This window comes from Alligator sinensis, unplaced genomic scaffold, assembly GCF_000455745.1.
Source record: "Alligator sinensis unplaced genomic scaffold, ASM45574v1 scaffold441_1, whole genome shotgun sequence".
NCBI classification, from domain to species: domain Eukaryota; kingdom Metazoa; phylum Chordata; order Crocodylia; family Alligatoridae; genus Alligator; species Alligator sinensis.
In genome coordinates, this window is record NW_005842313.1 from 481,376 (window position 1) to 495,592 (window position 14,217).

The 14,217-nt window shown below is 44.7% G+C and overlaps 1 protein-coding gene across 2 annotated transcripts in view; it reads right to left on the minus strand.

The window, feature by feature from the left end:
• Positions 1-14,217, minus strand: part of TSPAN18 (tetraspanin 18) — a 210,367-nt gene that overhangs the window by 11,649 nt on the left and 184,501 nt on the right. Inside the window, exons 7-8 of one of the 2 annotated variants that reach the window (XM_006028425.3) lie at positions 8,776-8,850; positions 118-216 (exon numbers count right to left, since the gene is read on the minus strand). In XM_006028425.3, the coding sequence (XP_006028487.1) occupies positions 118-216; positions 8,776-8,850 (174 nt within the window). The remainder of the gene's footprint in view (positions 1-117; positions 217-8,775; positions 8,851-14,217) is intronic. The other variant, XM_025209860.1, reaches the window with a different exon arrangement.

A 14,217-nucleotide genomic window follows, 5' to 3' on the forward strand; every position in this document is an offset into this window, starting at 1 on the left:
ACAATCCAAGATGGCTTGTATGCTGCATAGTGTTTTACCTCATGGGAGTGTAAGTGGCAGCTCTGGGACAATCCTTTTCTAAGCTACTAAAATGCTCAGGAGCACACACTGACTTACTGTGATCATAACTGAGTTCCAAGTGGAGGAAAAGACATCAGTCTCATTATTCCCTTGATAGTGTTTCTTTAGCTCCTTGGTGAAGAACTCTCTGGTCAGCTGAAATATAGAAAATTAGTAGAAAAAGAGAAGATGATTGCCAGCACCATCATTCTTGTTGTACCCATTCCTATATTACCAATCTAGCTGTAGAAACAAGTTTCTATGCAGTTATCCCCCAGAGAAGGAAACTCCAAAGATGGTCTAGTTTTGGTAAGTTCCCAGAATACCAGTTCCACATCCTTCAAGGACATGCACTGAATCCGCCCTCCTGCAAGAAACTAATGGACTGATCCTCTGAGATCTTCTACTTAGCACCTCCTGGAAAGTGCTAAGCACCCTCAACTCCCATGGATTTCAGTGAGAACTGAGGATGCTCAGCTACTCCAAGAAGTTCTTGCAGGATTAGGTTATAAAAAATTTGAGCTTTAATCCAAACCACAACTGTAAGTAGGCATACAGATGTATCCTGCAAGTTTTAACACCTAATCTGATGTCCCATGAAGTAAACTAGGCTCTTTCCATTGACTTCAATAGAGGCTAGTTTGGGTTCTTAAAGCATTTAAATTGGAAAGCTCATTACGTGTGCCGGGGTTAGGTGTCAGCATGTGTATGCTGTACGCAAACTTTGGAAACCAAGGAGCATGATACTCACTCTGACTGGGTGTGTGGGGCAGGGAAGCGGAGCTTTGTGACTGCAAATACTGATTTATATGTGAGTATGCTGAATGAACCCCTCCTTTATTCATTGTGTAACTGCAGCCAGTAAAACCTTGCTGACTTTTGCCTCCTCATTCCTTGCAGCTTTAGTTTCAAGGTAAGTAGTGATGTCTTTATAACTTATAGATGGAATATTGACATCTCAAATACACTGACCTCTACTTTAACCATATCCATGCTGAATGCAACTTGCGTATTAAAACCACTGATTAAAAATAACTAAAAAAATCCAAGATTAAGGTATATGTAGGTAGTTTAAAGCTAATATTCACTTTTATTTATTTTTTTCATAAGGGCCTATTGGCGACTTGGATGAGGGAGTGAAGTGTACTCTGTTCAAGTTTGCGGATGACACAAAACTGTGGGGAGAAGTGGACACACCGGAGGGCAGGGAACAACTACAAGCAGACCTGGACAGGTTGGACATATGGGCAGAAAACAACAGAATGCAATTCAACAAGGAGAAATGCAAAGTGCTGCACCTAGGGAGGAAAAATGTCCAGCACACCTACAGCCTAGGAAATGACCTGCTTGGTGGAACAGAAGCGGAAAGGGATCTTGGAGTCCCAGTGGACTCCAAGATGAACGTGAGTTGGCAGTGTGATGAAGTCTTCAGAAAAGCTAATGGCACTTTATCATGCATCAGCAGATGCATGACGAACAGATCCAAGGAGGTGATAATTCCCCTCTATCGGGTGCTGGTCAGACCGCAGTTGGAATGCTGTGTGCAGTTTTGGGCGCCGCACTTCAAGAGGGATGTGGATAACCTGGAGAGGGTCCAGAGAAGGGCCACTCGTATGGTTAAGGGCTTGCAGGCCAAGCCCTATGAGGAGAGACTAGGGCACCTGGACCTCTTCAGCCTCCGCAAGAGAAGGTTGAGGTGACCTTGTGGCTGCCTATAAGTTCATCATGGGGGCACAGAAGGGAATTGGTGAGGTTTTACTCACCAAGGTGCCCCTGGGGGTTACAAGAAATAATGGCCACAAGCTAGCGGAGAGCAGATTTAGACTGGACATTAGGAAGAACTTCTTCACAGTTAGAGTGGCCAAGGTCTGGAATGGGCTCCCAAGGGAGGTGGTGCTCTCCCCTACCCTGGGGGTCTTTAAGAGGAGGTTAGATAGGCATGTAGCTGGGGTCATCTAAACCCAGCACACTTTCCTGCCTATGCAGGGGGTCGAACTCGATGATCTATTGAGGTCCCTTCCGACCCTAACATCTATGAATCTATTAATCTATTTAAAGAGAAATTGTCCAGGGCATAATTGTCTTCTGACTTACATCAGTATCCTTCTCCACTGACTTTCGTGGAACTACTGCAAATCTTCTCCAGAATCAGGCCCGTCTATTAAATCCCCCTCCCGTTCTCCTACTCCCTGCTTTTGGCCTTACCTCTTGCTGTCCATACCACTCCCGGCAAGCGGAAAATACCTGCATGTGCTACACCTGATTCAAGTTTAGATGGCGTAAACTAAGCCACCTAAACCTGGAATAGTGGTTCGCACCAATAAGTGTCTTTCTCTAAAATCTCAGACCTGAATTCTAATCCAGACATCTGAACTAGTGCAGAGCACTACTGAAGTCCACAGGACTCAACCGGGTATACAATCTACTCCAAATTGTATATTGCTAGGTGGCAATCTTCAAGACTGTAAGCTCTTTGGGAAAGCAATAATTTTTTTTTTAGTGAATTCTGCAGTGCCAAATATATTTCTGATATGAAACTACTAATAATGCATACTATTAAACTTAGCAGAAAAAGTAGCTTCACTTTCAGGTTCTTAATATGCAATGTGTGGGTTCCAAACAACGCAGGGACTTATATATTTCTTGAAAAATCAATTGGTTCCTTTAGAACTTTGTTACAAGAATTAATGGAAACTTTAAATGTAATCCCTGTTCCATGGAAATGCTGCCATTTTTTTTCCAAAGGGGCCAGAATGCCACCTTGGTTTTTTTTTTTAAACTCATTTTATGCATTTATTTAGCCTTACAGGTGTTTTTAGACCTGTTTTTACAAAACGTAAATTGACACAGAGTAACATTTTCAAATACTCATAAAAGACTTAAAAGTTTAAATCGACTGACTTCAAATGAGGTAGTTTCTGAAGTGCCTTAGTCATTTTTTGAAAAAAGACTTAGGCAAAGTTGCATATATGATTTGAGAAGCTGAATGCTATCAGTCAGACAAGACATGGATTTCACCCTGAGCGATCAGTACATTAGGGAACAGTGAGTTAGACAGGACCCAGACATATGGTTGGCATTCTTCGCTCCTGCCCTTCTTTCGCATAATTTACCCACCCAGATCCCCACCCTGCAGAGCCAGCAGCACAGACTTTTTATTGATGCATGTCTATTTCCTAAATGCAGACTTTGAAACTAATATTACCGTTAGTGAAAATCCCAACTGGCTGCCTTTGGCCCAGTCTAAAACAAAAGAGTCATTTGAATATAAAGTGAAACCTTTATTTTGACAGCAGCCATCCCAGAGGAAATTGGTTGGAGTTTGTGTGATTTTTACGAGACTTGGCCTAAAACAAAGCCCAGAGCTGGAAGGGTCTGTTTGCCAGAAAAATAACCAATCTTCCTTTGTTGCTGTTAAACTGCAGCATGTCCCAAACATCTGAAGTTCAGAAAAAAATGTCAAAATTGGGCTGCACAAGCTGCTTTCTTCTTTAAGGAAAATACATACACACACAGGATAAAAGTCAGCAAGGCGCCACACAGAAAGGGAAAAAAAGAATATGCGACCAGGAATGATAATGGAGCTGAAGACATTAATGGCTTAAAGGGCAAGAGGTAAGGCTCAATGATGGAGCTAATCTAAACATCTCAGTCACAGGAGTGAAGATGTGTGATCCCTGACAGACATAGCTATGCTAGCAGAAAACCCAACTAGAGATAAAGTCACACTGGCAAAAATGTGTTGCTACTGCTAAAACTAGTGAGGTGGCTTTCCTATACTGGTACAAAGCAGCCATGTCAACTGAAGGAGAACCTTGTCACCATAGCCTGTTAATATTCCTAAATCAGCAAGTGCTCCTTGCAAAGACAGTCTAGCAGTCTTTCTTCCATACTGTTTGTCATCTATGAAGCTCTAAGTGATTTATAAAGACAAGTAATCATCGTATTTCTTTTTCCTTACAGCTGATGTAACTGAGGTACCAAGAGCAGATGTGACTTGCCCAAGGTCACTCAGAAGGTCGGTGGTAGAGTTGGAAATAAATTCCAATAATCTTGACTCCCATCCCTGCTCCCTCCGGTGTGCTTCTTTCCTGTCCAATGTGTGAATTTACTGATCCTCTCAGATAGGTTCTAATCTAACACATCAAAACTAAGCCCAAAGACATTTTGAAGAGAATGAATGAAACTCTTTCACCAGAAGACAGTCCAGGTGAAAGAGTTAGTCTCGCCATCACACTAAGGGCTGTCTTAAAACAAAGAAGAAGAAAAAAACCAACAACAAAAAGCCTTTTTGTGCTTCTTTCAGTTGGGCCTCTGAGGGGCCAAGAAGGAGCTGGCCTTGGTTTGGACTAAGTTTCTCCCTTGGTATCTTGTTTATGGAAGGAATTCAAAGTGAAATAACCACCATCCTGTGAAGCAGAGCCCTGCACCTCAAGAAAACTCCTTCCCTTGGAGGAACCTTTGACACTGAACTGCACAGGTGTGAAGAACAAGTATGATTGATTGCATCCATTTCAAGCGTTCACTTCAACACAGCTCTGTGTCCTGCTGGACTGATGGAATATGTTTCTCTACCATCTTACTTCAGTCACTCCATTTCCTCTTTATCTCCTTTACACAGTTTTCACCAGAGTCGACCTTTTCCTTTGCTGTGCTGTTATTTGCAGCACCCCTCTTCCCTCTCTTTGCATCACTGACTCTACATCTCATTTCTAATCTCATCAGAAAACACCTCTTTTTTCCCCCTGGTCTCTGTCTCTTAACCTCCTTTTTCTACCTCTGCTTTTAATTATTAAACTTTGCAACTGTATTATTTAGCTCTGTAGAGTGGTGTGGGAGATAGTGTGTATGTTAGATGCTGTACTAGATAACGTGGTATGGCACTATCTGGAAAGTGAGCAGTTGCAACCTATCTGTTACTTCTATCTCTTCTGTCTAGAGAACATGGCCATGTAGTGCAGGACAACTATAATAGTAACATTCAAATGAAGGAGCGTCTGTGAAGCAAGGTGCACACATCCACATTTAACACTGCAACCTGGAGAGTAATTTCACTCGGTAGCGTTATAAAATGCAAATCTCCAGGTAACATTTTAATCACTTGTTGCTGCAATCAGTTTTTTTTTAACCTCATTGACTTTACATCTCTGAGTTATCTTGCACAGCCCTCATGTCTGGGAGGAGAAAAAAGTGTGTTTCAGCACAACTAGGTAATCTATATACTTCATCCAAATATTGATTCAAAGTCAGATCAAACCTTGTCCTTTTGGTAGACACACTGTCCAGCCAGCCAGCTCTGGGCCAACCCATACACGATAGCAAAATGAGTTACAAATATTGACTAAGCTACAAACTGAGGCTATTTAAAATATACAACAACACAAAATACCTAGGCTTTGTTCCAAAGGAGCAAGGGAGGAACAAAACCAGAAACCTCACACGCATGAACAGGGCTGTTTCCCAGTGACTTTGTGTCTGTGGATAGAAAATGATAGAGCTTCTAAGATTCTTCACATCTTTCATTCATAAACTACAGAAGGAGGAGGTCCAACTTAAAAAAATAAAGGATTCTACAAGGTTTTTCTTATCAGCTGGCTGTTCTGACATGGGGTTTCATTTAGCTCTTGTGACTTGATATAGAGTTCTCTCTTAAATTTTAACATCCTAAGCCCATTTGAAGAGAGTGCTTTGTGAAATAACCAGCTAAGGACTTGCTCTTGCAATTTACAGCATGTCTTCAACTTCCCATGACTTCAGTGGACATTGAGGACACAGCTGCCTTGAAAGATCAAGTCCTAAAAAGGATACAGAAATAATGACAAGCCATGGCAGAAGTAATCCCCCACTACTGACATTAATGAATTACACAGGCCCAGTAAATGGAAGAGGGCAGCTAAGGACCTGGTTGTACACTTGGAACTAACAATATGGGCAGTGGGGCATTTGCCTTATAGATTCATAGATGTTAGGGTCGGAAGGGACCTCAATAGATCATCGAGTCCGACCCCCTGCATAGGCAGGAAAGGGGTAGGGGGAGAGCACCACCTCCCTTGGGAGCCCGTTCCAGACCTTGGCCACTCTAACTGTGAAGAAGTTCTTCCTAATGTCCAATCTAAATCTGCTCTCTGCTAGCTTGTGGCCATTATTTCTTGTAACCCCCGGGGGCGCCTTGGTGAATAAAACCTCACCAATTCCCTTCTATGCCCCTGTGATGAACTTATAGGCAGCCACAAGGTTGCCTCTCAACCTTCTCTTGCGGAGGCTGAAAAGGTCCAGTTTCTCTAGTCTCTCCTCGTAGGGCTTGGTCTGCAAGCCCTTAACCATATGAGTGGCCCTTCTCTGGACCCTCTCCAGGTTATCCGCATCTCTCTTGAAGTGTGGTGCCCAGACTTGAAGTGCGGTGCCCTTCATGAGAGCTCCTGGACTGCATCACATTTACACCTGCAGACCAGCAATAACTCCATGGAGGTAATCAAGTTACAGTGATTTAAGCAAAAGGAACATCAGGTCCGCATATGTTTGTCTAGGCGCTGGTGCCTCTTTTCTAGTTTGCCATATGAAACTATGAAACTATATTGTGTTCTGGATCTGGGTACAGTCAGTCTCCACAAGCTGTCTCCTGCTTACCCCAGAGCCTACTAACTAGTGATTTAGTTATCTGTCCCCTGTGAAGATAAATCTGGGGGAGCAATATCTAATTCTGCATAAGAGTGTGTGTGTGTGTGCGTGTGCGTGTGTGTGTGAAAGAGAGTGAGAGAGAGACAAGGAGAGGAGGTTGTAGGTGGGGGAGGAATTGTTTCTATGTGTGAGGTCCACTTGTGAAAGAATCCTCTAAAGAACTCTCAGCGCAATGGCTGCATTGACCAGACCACATCAGACCCCCCAAGCTGCAACTTCTATTTAGAGCTGTAACTATTCCCACTAAGAGAGCGTCTCACTCATTTTGAATGGAGCATCCATGCTGTTTACAAAGCACTGCTCATTCCCAACTGTTTAAGTGTGAAGCAGAGATATGAAGACCACCAGGTTATAATGAAAAAATTCCACTCTCACCCCCTGCCTGCCTCCCCATTGACCATCCTACTGTACAAACACGGTATTGTTTTGGTATCAACTTTCTAACTCTTCTGTCTCTCCTTGTTTATAAAATTCTTATACAGATAAAATACAGCTTGGCTGGAGTAAATCAAAACTAGGTCATCATACTGCAAGGTCCTTCTGTGCACACTTGCTCAGAAGTTTTTGCTATATTCAGTATTGGGCTGTGATGTATGTGTAACTAGAAGGAAAAGTCAGAAAGTAGATGAAGAACCAATAGTAAGAATATAGATCAAGGAAAATAAATATCATAAACCAATGACTGGCTATATATAGCCCATTATGAGCTGACAGGTTTGTTAATGAATAGCAAAAAAGATTTTAACTTGAGGAGGGAGTTGAAGTGGAGCAGAATTTTTCCCTTACAGAATAACTGTGAGGATGTTTTATGCACAAGAGGGGACATGAAAGACACTTGTGGGAGAAAGGCTGAGTGGACTGGGAATATGGAGGCTAGGTACAGACATTCACGCTGGAGGGGGGCAACTTTTAGACAGGGTTGTGCCATTTTTAAACCAGCCTATGTGTGTCGAACTTCTGTTCTGTTATGAGTATGGACCAGTTTCCGATCACTTATACTAGTAAAAGTGTAATGTCTGTACCTGGCCTGACAGAACAGAGGAGGTAAAGGGTTGTGCAATGAGATGCATGGCAGAGGTGTAGGGAGGGGCTAAAGTCCTTTAGGGTACAGGTAAATAGGAGCCTTAGCTTATCAATAAATGAACAAAGTATGCGAGTTAAAAGGGGGGTGAAAACTTCCCACAGAGCAGCTGATGTGTGGTAATCATCCATATGCCTGCATTTGCTCTGTGATAAATGGAAGCTAAAACACAGCCAAGTTGCTCTGGGTTAACGTCACTTACCAAAAGCTAAGAGCAGATAGGTGGAGAGCTGGGTCCCCACCCCCTTTCAATCTTCTATATGTTGTTTTACATTCATACTCTTAGAGGTAAGAACTCAAATGTCTCTCTACATGTGCTATGGGGAAAGGATCAGTGGAGAAAATCAGAGATGGAGGGAGGAAGGGCAGTGTGGTAGGAGGCAAAAAAACAGACCAGAAGGGCGAGCTTAAAAACAATGAGCCTGGAAGGTACAAAGCGATTGTCAGAAAAGCCTGGGAGAAGGTCAAGGTGAGAGGGAATGAAAACATGCACAAATTTTAGGAGCATGGACAAAGCAAGCAGTGGAGGGCAAGGTCTTTCAACATAGGTATCAGCATGTGCTACATCAAAAATGAAAGAAGAAAGATACTTTGAAGATAACTTTACTGTAAAACTATTTTTTTATGGGGATGTGTATCTGGATAACTTCTGATACAATGATTTGCCTGCACGAGAATATGGACTCTGAAAATCTTCAGGAGTTAAGTACTCCCTCAGCATATCACCTGTGTATATAAGCCATCTACCTGGCACAATTCAGGTTAGTTTATATTCACTGGCTGCCTGGAACTTCTTCAGACTGAGGGTAACAATATTGATGGTTCATTGATATTCTAAAGAAACACTCGCTCAACAGACACATACATGACCAGCTAAAAACTGAGCTCCACCTGGGCACGGCTAAATCCCACAGGGACTCAGAGCGCATCTAGCATGTCCACAACAGAATACTTACATTCTCTCTGAAGATAAAAGCCAGGATTGCAGCCGAGAGCTCTGCCAGGAAGATTAACAAAATAAACATGAAGAACTGGAAGAAAGAGAAAAAAATAAGAAGAGGCAGATGGGCCATTAGATATGTGCTACAAACAGCAGGAACACAGGTTTGAAAAGTCACCAAAGGGATGGATAAAACAGAATGAATTTGGTGTTGTTTTTGTTGTTAGTTAAAGGGTACAAAAATTAGGGAACAATTTACAGCTGGTGCATAGGCAGGATCTGTATGGTTGCAATATACTGGTTTAGAAACTGGTGTAATTCAAGAAGTAATACTCTTGTGATGACAAAGGCAAACTGGTATAATGCTTCTTGAATCAGGGTAACTTATTTCTATAAATTTAGGGGATATATGTAACATGTAACATACCATACACACACCACTGCCACCCTTCTATAACACAGCAGAATATTTTAACTACCTTAGGTGGTCGAACAGCTTTAAATACACTGATTTCTACATCAGTGTAAAATGTTATAAATACTGTGTATAGACCAGTCCTCGAAAGGCCAAATTCCAAAGCTGTAACTTAAGAAAACAGCTACAGAAGTCAAGGGGCTCAGCATGTAAAGACATAAAGCCTGATATCTGGTATAGTGCATGGTTCTGGCAGGGTACCACAGTCCCAAAGTAAGCACAATGGACAGTATAAATTATACACACTTCTGAGACACTGTATCAGTTACATAAAGCCACTTCTGTGCAAAACTGAGAATCAGGTCCCTTACAATTTAAATCCCCAAGACTTGCCCCATTGATACAAAAGAGAGTCTATTAGAGTGAGGACTTCATGATGCCTTCACAGTTTGGTCCCACATAAGTGAGGTGTAAACAGTGAACTCAGGCAGGACTGCATCACTCAGAGGGTAACAGACATGTGGAATAAGCAGCCCATGAAAGTAGCTGGAGCAATAAGAAATGAATTCAAGAGACAACTGGATTTATTTCTGTGCAAGGGGAGTATTGAGTGTTTCTCATCAGCTTTTTCTAATTCCAAGACAATCTTGGAATGGTAATATCAAGCTTTGGTAATATAGCTTTATATTAGCAAAAGCTATTGCTAATACCTGAGCACCAAAACCTATGCTCAGGTATTAGCAATAGCTTTTGGTAATATAAAGAGAATTCAAATTCCCTGGCTGGAATGGGCAAGCCATTTTTTAATATATCATTTATTAAATCTGAAGACAGTTTTTCCCACGGAAAGGTTGCAGTGACTGGTCTTTTGCTCTCCCTTTCCGCTCTAGGAGCAGGAAGCAAAATAAAGGGAACCAGGGCTCAGATGACAAAAACAGGAAGGTTTAAAGAAGCAGGATTTATATCTCATAATTCCTGCTGGGTGATCCACTGGTTCATTTACCTTAATAATCTGTTCTTATTGTCTGAGACTTCTGAATGTCTCAGTCACTCTTCTCATTCAGAAATTGTTTCTATTTTTTAACCTGACAAGGGGACATGAAACAGTAAATGATACTTTGCAAATCTGTAGCATCACCCTTCAGAGGATCTCAAAGCACTTATAAATGGTTTATGGTAGTGATCCATGATGAATTCAACCATGCTGCTAATTATATATTCATTTACTGGTGGATGCACTTTCATCTAGACACTAGCGCAGGGCCAGCATTGCAATGGATGCAGCTGCTTAGACTTTCTAAATCAGGGGTGCCAACCCCTGGGCTGCTGGCCGGATCCAGCCCCCAGCGATGTGTAATCTGGCTCATAGGGTTCTCCAGGGGTCTGGATATTTGGCAATGGAGGAGCACCACTCCTCTGCTGCCAAATTTCCAGACCCATGGGGAACCCTAGGCCCTGCACACTAGATTGGGCACCTGATTCTGGTGCATGGAGATGAGCAGGGGCAGTGCAGGCCATCTGAGCCTGATCACCAGGGATCCAGGTTTTTCATGTCCCACAGAAAAATGGAGCAAACCATAAATTTTACCTTTTACCAGAGGTAAACATGGATTTCTCATTTTGCTGGAGAAACCTGTCGACTCTGCAATTTTGGGATAAGCCCTCTGCAGGCTGGCAGAGATCCAGCCTTCAAGGGGGTGGGGGAGTGGGAAGAGGCCAGTCAGGCAGGGGGTCCCATGTGCAGATATATGCACATGGCCTCAGGCAGCCTGGACAGCAGCTTCTGCAGGTAAGATGGCAGGGAAAGGGGATTGAGGCCTCCATAGGGATCATGGTTTTCTCTGTTCAAAACCCACAAATTCTCTGATAACCCCTCCCCCCCCAACCTGCAAATTCTCTGATTAAAAACCCCAAAATCTGCATTTTTCCATGATTAAAATGAAACACCACTATGTGTGTGTATATATATATATATATATAGGTATCAGTTGAACACAATGTTTTATTGATATATTTACAATTTTTAAGCAATTTGGAAGCCTACCAGTGCCTCACTCACTATAATAAGATAAATTCTAAATACATATACATTTTGGCATTTGATTTGGGGCTTTTTTTATCATGGAAAATCAGAGCTCCCACTGCCCCCTTCACTCACCAGGATGTGGGTCCAGCTCTGGCTGTCCCTCCTCACTCCTCACTGCTTTGTGGTTGCTGAGCAGCCCTGATATGTCAGTGCCTTGCCCATGCCATTGCCCCTCACTTCCAAACCACAGCCCCCCCATCCATGTTGGTGCCCCTCACTAGCCACCCACAGCCCCCTGGACCTGCTGGTGACCCTCACTCCCCATCTAGAACTCCCTCCTCCCCAGCCCTGCCAGAGGGTGCCTCCAGCTGCCAGGGCTACACAACAGAGACCCAGGTCCTCAGCCTCCTGCCCCGCTGCAGCAGTGGAGCAGAGCCCAGCTCCCGCCCCCCCAATGTCTGGCTGAAGTGGAGCCCATGGCAGGTGGAGGAGTGCAGATGCAGGCTTGCTGTGGGCTCGGGGCTCCCCACCCAGCTGCCCTCCCTCACCCAGCTGCTCAGCTTCTCTGCCCAGCTGCCCTCCCCACAGGACCTCCATGGCCCAGTGGGCAGGACCTCGCACAGCAGATCAGAGTGAGGCAGGGAAGCTTGATGCTGCTGCTGCAAGCCCCGCACTGCCATAGCAAAGCACCCCCTGCCTGCCCAGCAGCAGTGTGGGGACAGCACAGAGCTGTGCCCCTAGCTATAATAACTCAGTGCTGCCCCCCCTGCTATTGCCAGGCAAGCAGGGAGAACTCTGCCAGGGTGGTGCAGGGCTCACAGCAGTGGCATCGAGCTTCCTCGCCTCACTCTGTCCTGCTACACTGGGTCTTGCCTGCTGGCAGCAGAGGCCCTGGGGGAGGGCAGCTGGGCAGGGAGCCCAAGCCCAGTGGCCAGCCCACACCCACCCCATGCATAAATCTGGGGGCATGTGCCCCTCATGCCCCTCCCAGGAGTGCACACAGTAGCGGGGAGCAAGCCACCCCCTGGATGAGCTGCCCATGGCCCCATCCCACTGCCCACCCCATGCACCACCCAGGCTGGGCAGCAGCCCCATCCCCATCCCTCACTATGGGGGTCTTAATGCTTCTTTCAATGACCCCCCACCCCAATTTACCTGTGGGAACTGCTCTCCAGGCTGCCTGGTGGCCATGTGCTTGTGGACATGGGGCCCCCTGCTAAGCACCCTTCTCCCACTCCCCCAAGCCCCTTGCAGGCTGGAACTCTGCCAGCCTGCAAGGGGAACCATGGTTTCCCGTGTTTTTGTCCTTTAAAGGAAAAATCCATGTTTTTATCCTTAAAATGAGAAAATCCAGGTTTTGCCACATTTTTCCATCATGAATGGAAAACCTAGATCCCTGATAATTACACACACAAACATGTATTGTTGTGTCAAATCCAGCAAGCCAAAGTTAACAGGCATTGCACCTGATTTTGGTTCACCAGGCAAAATTTAGTTATAAGCATAAAATTATGAACAACTGTTTCAAGCACTTGAGCTGCACTTCCCGGCTCCTTTTTGTTGTTGTTATCGCAGAAGTTGTTAAAAGAGCTTTTAGGGTATTGTACAGGATGATTTCTTTCTAATTTGCAGAAGACCTGAGCAAGATGAGAATCCAAATAATGGGATGGCTGAATGCGGCTGCAAACATTTGGTAGCCTTGTTCAATAGGTCAAATTCAACAGTGAAGTGTCTTAACAAAATAGAAGCATGTCAAAGAAATCACAAATCCCAGAAAGCACCAAAGTCATAATCCAGAACATCTTCTGTCCTTCTGCCTTGTGTTTATAATTCAGCTAACAGGTTCAGACATGCGTTATGTAGCACTCTGAAATCTTATGCAAGCAACTCTACTTCAGCAGTTTTTGAACAACTTTGTAAGTGGACTTAGTGGTACCAAGTATTCTTCCCTCCATCCTACTGCCTTTGAAATGATACTTTCCTAGTCCCTGTTGGGAATCTGGAGCCTTATTGGGATAGACACATGTTTCTTGCCCTTGTATCTGATGAAATTTAACTCCCTTCAAACTCCTGCTCCTTTGGCCCTTTTGAACCTGGTGGCTAGGGACAGACATTCAAAAAGCCTGAGCTTGAATCGATTCAATCTTTGCAGGTTAGTCTAACCTAGCTAGGCTGAACCCGTTTGTAACTGGACAGACATTCTGAGGAAATTCAGGCACATGCCTGCAGTGGCTCAGGCTAGAAGGCAGGAGGTGCTAGAGCAGCCCTCCAATCTTTCCACAATTCAGAGCTGAGGCGGGCATGGCTAGGCCCCCACAGGACTCTCTGATTAGGGAGGTCTGCCTGCAGGTTCCCAGGCTTTTCCCCGCTGGCTGATCAAGGGGTGGGAGTGTTGCCAGGCCCCTGCCAGCACTCTGAGACAAGGTGGGGTATGTGCAGTGCATCTGGTGATGATACGGAGCTTTTCAATCTCCCTCTCTCTGCTTCTTTATGCTGCCTGCAGCAAACTGACAGGCAAGCAAGCCAGCATGGGACTGATAACAGTAATGATCACCTCATCAGCAAAACAATAGGATCTCTCCATTACTTCAAACTCTTCTTAAACAGTTTACTGGTTGACCTGTTGATTAGCTCCAAATAGCCTTAGGTGGTCACTGTGCTGTCTGCCTGTCCCAGTGAATTGGAGAGAGACACACACAGAGACATCTCTCAGCATTAGCTAGCAGGGCTATGCGAAGCTTTGGGTGCTGATCTGATTCAGAGGAGATTTGGCCTGATTCGATTTGGAGGAGATTTGGAAAAGATTGGGAAAGCTTTGGAGATTTGGGCAGTCCCTGCTCGCCGTTGTAAGGAGCTGGACCCGGACTCTGTGCTGGTAAGTTTGTGTGTGTTGGGGGAGGGGGGGGGTTGGAGAAGGGGGGAGGGGACCATGGGGACCCCTGCCAGACTGCGGCTCCCCTAGCCCCCCTGAGCTTCTCCCAGCCCTGTCGATAGCCGACCCGCCCGGCTCCAGCTCC